The sequence below is a fragment of the Enhydra lutris genome, unplaced genomic scaffold (genome assembly GCF_002288905.1).
Source record: "Enhydra lutris kenyoni isolate GAN:26980312 unplaced genomic scaffold, ASM228890v2 scaffoldscaffold7, whole genome shotgun sequence".
In the NCBI taxonomy this organism is placed as follows: Eukaryota; Metazoa; Chordata; class Mammalia; order Carnivora; family Mustelidae; genus Enhydra; species Enhydra lutris.
In genome coordinates, this window is record NW_019154091.1 from 3,661,141 (window position 1) to 3,666,777 (window position 5,637).

General features: G+C 40.5%; 1 protein-coding gene across 1 annotated transcript in view; it reads right to left on the bottom strand.

Annotated features, from left to right (window-relative positions):
- LOC111142315 (anoctamin 4) overlaps window positions 1–5,637 on the bottom strand; it is a 238,137-nt gene that overhangs the window by 43,525 nt on the left and 188,975 nt on the right. Inside the window, exons 17-20 of the mRNA XM_022495363.1 lie at window positions 5,026–5,062; window positions 2,590–2,701; window positions 1,551–1,608; window positions 1,315–1,412 (exon numbers count right to left, since the gene is read on the bottom strand). Of these exons, the coding sequence (XP_022351071.1) occupies window positions 1,315–1,412; window positions 1,551–1,608; window positions 2,590–2,701; window positions 5,026–5,062 (305 nt within the window). The remainder of the gene's footprint in view (window positions 1–1,314; window positions 1,413–1,550; window positions 1,609–2,589; window positions 2,702–5,025; window positions 5,063–5,637) is intronic.

The window sequence follows — 5,637 nt, forward strand, 5'->3', positions numbered from 1 at the left end:
GCCTTCAGCTCAGGTCATGATCTCAGGGGCCTGGGATCGAGCCCCACATCGGGCTCTCTGCTTGGCAGTGAGCCTGCTTCCTCCTCTCTTTGCCTGCATCTCTGCCTACTTGTGATATCTCTCTCTCTGTCAAATAAAAAAAAAAATCTTAAAAAAAAAAAAAGAAAAAAAAGAAAGTGGGGGCAAGGGCCAGGTCTGTGTACTATAGGGGACAAGGAAAAATGGAGGGGTATCCAAGAGTACACAAGCCAGAAAAACCCCAAAACAAATGGCAAAATAAAGGAAATAATGGGATGGGTATCAAAAACAAACGACCTACTTTGCAGTTTTGCTCTCTGTCCATACTACTAGAAGATAAAATATAGTTCCGTTGATGTCTGACATTTTGATAAATTATGTTTTATACTTTAAAGTAGCATATAATGCTGCTAATTTTTAAATTTTATGCACTTAAAAAAGTTTTACAGACAACATCAAGCACTTGGAATAAGTTTTCTAAAAATCTAAGAATAGAAAATTACTGGCATAGGTTCTGACTAAAAGCCAAGAAGTGACTTTTTTGAAGTGATCCAAGTTCTAGCTAATTGTTCTGACTGAGTGGTCCTCCTTGAAACCTGGAGTTCTCTATGGAGACACCAAGCTGACATGGAAATCAGTAGGTATGGAATTAAAGCAGAAATAGAAGTTGTTAATTTATGTTCCTTTAAAACTTAACTGACCAGAGCTGAGCAAACATAGCAGAATTCAAGGATATCCTTACGAAAGGGATGCAAGTTTTTGTCTATTGTCATCAACATCTACTATTACCACCAGGTGATCCTATTTTTACTTGTCAAGATATATTGACTTAGAAATATTCCAGTTTCTTTTCTGCATCCCTAAACTTTTCTCTTTTCTATAAGTTCCTTTTCTATACAGTTTGAATTTAAGGTAGTTTGAAAAAATTACCATTCCTGATTTACCATGGGGGGGGGAGTAGAGCTCTAGTTAATGGGTCGTAACTGGTGAGAACCTTGAAATGCTACGGCATGAGGGTCAGAAGCATTATTTAAAGGAGCTGCAAGCAAGTGTTCAATGTTTAGGGCCCCACAGAGACTTTTTAAAGAATATTCACTATCATTGACACTTCTTGTACTAAATCTCCTAAGAGCCAATGTTTAGTACTTTCATGACTGCTGTTGAATAACTGAGCATGAACACTTAGCTCCAAGTATAAGCACGGCTGAGTCTGCACTGCTTATCTTACTTGCTACACCTAGAAAAGCCAATAATGAGCAATGCTCCCACTCAACTGTAGAAATCTAAGGTACTTACGGGTAGCCAAGTTCCATGAAATTATTCCATGTCTGCTTTAGCACCATTATAATACCCATTTGCATACAGAGATCAATAAGGCATCCACTAGGATGGCACTGCGAGGTAAGCAAACACAGAAATTCCAGAATCAATGGCAGGGAAGAAAGAGTGTTTGGTTTCTAATCTGCACAAAGTTGTCCTAGGCTATTTAATATAAGACTGTAGGAAATAAGGAGTGATGGAAGAATACAGACCTCTTCTAGTCTCCATCTGTTTATCAGTCTCAAGTAGGCACCTGGGTGTCCTGTAAATCTTCAACACACAGAAAAACAAACCATTAGCACCCTATAGGTCTAATGTGATTATTGTGTTCAGATTAGCCCATCTCCAGTGAAAATTACTGCTACGCTCAGGTCTGAGAGAATTAGGAAACTCTCCAGAACTGCCATGACTGCAACTTCTAGAATTTTCCAGGGAATATTTCCCTTCTGGACTGTCTGGCTGCTGACCACAGAGGCCAGCTCTTGCTGCTCTGTGTGACTTTGAACATTTTCTGCTAAATATCAATCACTCTGGCCTATATAACAAGCAGCATGTTGGATTGAAACAGGTTCTGATCTTTTTGAATAGAAGCTTAAATTGAAAAAAATAACGAGCTTTACTGTTTGACTAGAATTCCACACTGAAGTAGCTCGATACTGAGAAGTGCTACACCCATACCACCCAAATCTAACACTCACCTGTCTCTGGTTTTTCTCTCTTCAGAGACTACTTCCTGGCACAAAAGAGTTCATAGGACATGACTACTTAAGACAGGAGCCTTTGCAAATCCTCGTAACTGCTGGATTCAGAAGTTGTCCACTCTCCTCTGGCATCCTATGTCACCCCCTCTCCTGTTTGGATGTCCTTCCCTCTTCTATGAAGGTGGGCATCCAGGACACGCTGCAGACCACCCTCTCCACCCTCTCCACCACCTCTTAGGTCAACTGCTCATAAAGGTGTGAGATCTGGAGGCCTGACTCAGGTGCGGATGGAGCCCACAAGTTTTAAATCCATCCTTCACTTGTGCCAATGTTTTTCCTCTATGTACCTTAGCAAGAAAAGGCACATAGGTAACTTTTGAGTGTAGTGACCATTCCCTAGGAAGGGAACAGGAAAGGAAAGGAGGAGTCTAATCTCTTTCTACTCTTTGTATAAATTACTCTAAAGGAGGTGCTTCTCTGTCACCCTGGTCAGTGACCTCTGAGTGCTCTATCCCTGGCCTGCAGAAGTGTGGAAAGATCAGGTCCTTACCTTCCAAGGAAGAACGCGATGTAAAATGTGGAACTGTTCAGATTGACAAACTGAAAAAGAAACATTTTCAGGGTGAAGCTGTTCTCCCACTCGGACTCTGTGCGAGGCTGTTCTGTGGACAAAAAGGGAGTAGAGTTTGAGAGGCTGCCTTTGACCCCTTCTTAACTCCCTCTGCCCTACTCCCTATACACACAGGATAGGAGCAGAGGTGTCCTGAGAAGGCTTCAGGAGACCCCAGTTTTCCTATAGATGGTGGGTGATGGAATAGACCACCCATGACATCCTCAAGCTTGCAGACCAGCCCCAACCAGGGTGTGGTGGGAAGGAGCTACTGACCTATCTGAGGGGATGGAATATCCAGTTTGTTCTGCTGTGACAGGATGCAGAGAGCCTAGAGTAGAGAAAGCTAGGGATGAAGGAGCCTCATTCCCTTTTGCTCTTAGTTTCTGTCTGTGGGGTAGGGTGTAGAGTCAGGTCCCCTCCCATCTCCTAATTAATTCCTTGTTCTTCAATTCTATTGTGGTGAAATGCCAGGTGCTGCTGCACGAGAGGGAGTCAGACCCCCTCCCCTCTCAGAATGCTGTGAGTATCTGACTTCTTTGCCTGTCACTCTCATGCATCATTTTTCTTTCTCATGGACAAATACCAAGGAGATGATCTCATTTAAGAGCTTTTACTGTATATCACCATTTACATCTTACAGTATTCTGACCTCAGTCAGGTGCCAATTCTCATCTCCTTATATTTGACTTCCATAAAGCAAGTGCTCTTTGGACACTATGATATGAATCAAAATATGAATCAGACTTCCAACTTGACATCTCATGTCAAATGCACCTATCCTTCCCTAGGAGCTGCATCCTCATCCCAAGTAATGTCAACGAGAATATGTTTAATTCCATTGTACTTTCTATGTTTCCATATTCCCTGCTTCTAATTGCTCTTTGCCATTTCACCCCATCAATTCCTTTTCCACTAATTCCTCAAAATGCTTGCTGAGAGCATATCTGAGAAGGGGGAGGAAAATAATATTTAACAAGGCTGTACTGCTGTTGAGGAAAGAGAAGACAAAGGATTTTAAAAGGGTTTTTATCTTTACTTCACTTCTGCTCCTGAACTATTGGTTACATAGGAAGGTCTCCCAGGTTGTTAGCCAGCTGGATGGGTGCCCAGGTGTCCCAACCACAGAAGGGCCAGGGCTGTATCTCCCTGGTGTCTTTGCCAGCCTGGATCAAGGGGCCACTGGACACAATCTGCCAATGTGCCAACTTACCTCTTTAGTGGATATAAACTTCTTTCTATGTTTCTGGGCAAAGGGTGGTAATGATGGAGGATTTTAATGATGTTAAAGGAGATATACCAGGTATCTAGCTCTGTATCTGGCACATAGGAAGGCTCAATAAATGTCATCTTGTATTATAATGATTATAAATAAAAGCACTTTTTTGATCCCCCCCTGACAAGCTACATATGGGAATGTGCTAAAATAGGTTTATATGTGGGAGTATGTAATTTTCTCAAATGGCATAGAGTAAAATGACCAGTGTTTCATTAATAAAATTGGGACAATTTCTTTATCTTGAAAACATGGAAAATGTACAGTGTATAGTTAGTTACCAGATTGGTCTGTTTTATGGGTTCAGAGAAATGTCACCTTTAGGGGTGACTTATCCAGATGATTGTTATTTCTATAAATATAAGTAATGATTAGGCCACCTATATTTGTGGTGGAAGGCCCCCAGTCTTCAAAGCAACTCACCTTGCTGTGGTTTAGATACACCACAAAAGCTTGACATATTTTAATTAAATAAAAATTGTAAGCAAAGCAAATGAACACTTTTTTCAATGATTCTGGGCACTTTACTACTTTTATGATGCTATATTTTTTTGTGCATTAAGAGAAAACCTGTTTCAAATTACATTAGCCCATGATAGATAATGTTTATGACAGGTTTTAAAGCTTTAAGTAGAAATGACTCCCCTTCACTTACTTGTGGAGCATAAGGAATAACATGGAGGATATTAGGAGAAGGAAAGGAGAAGTAAAGTGGGGTAAATTGGTCAGGGAGACGAAGCATGAGAGACTGTGGACTATGAGAGACAAACTAAGGGTTTTGGAGGGGAGGAGGGTGGGGGGATGGGGCGATCCTGGTGGTAGGTATTAAGGAAGGCCACATATTGCATGGAGCACTGGGCATGGAGCATAAACAATGAACCTTGGAACACAGAAAAAAATAAAGATGTTTAAAAAAAAGAAATGACTCCCCAATTACTAGACATATTTAAAATGCCCTGTTGAAGGCAAAGAGCGAATTATTGTATGCAATTCAAAACAAAAAGAATATTTCTCTTCAGCAGTGTTTCGGAAATCAGTCTTTGAAAAGATACTTCCCAAACTGCAATATTGTGCTATGAAATAAAAAGGGTCTCACTTACCTAAATTTGTCAGAAGAAGTGCAACTTTCTCATAGAGCTGTAAAACAAATTTCATATATTTAATAAAAAAGCTGTGGATGCTATAAAATCCATAGTTATAAAGGAAATAGGTAATCAAGTCATGAATGAAAATAATTTCATTAACCACACATTACTCAACAATGAACTCACTGTAAACAAACAGCTGTGTCCTTTCATGGCAAGAAAGAAATGCACAAGGTCCCATTTTACTATTTTTAAAATCTCACTTCCTATGTTGGAGTAAATAATTGGCAACAAGGCCAGCTGCCACTAATTACTAGCTTGCTATGTGATACAGGGCAAATCACAACATTCCTGGACCTTAGCATCTCTAAGACTGATTCTGATGGTAAGATTCTGTAATCTCATTATTTATGGACTTGCTGTATTTTCTAGATTAGAGCATTCATAAATACTGAGGTGATGAAAACTTACTAGGAGCCCTAAGCTTTTGGTATTCTGCTTTTCCATGAGTACATTGGATGCATCCTTAACTCTCCCAGCCATCTGGTAAATGGAGGGTCCTGAGAGGGAAGGGAAAGTGTGTGTGTGTGTGTGTGTGTGTGTGTGTGTGTGTGTGTGTGTGTGTGT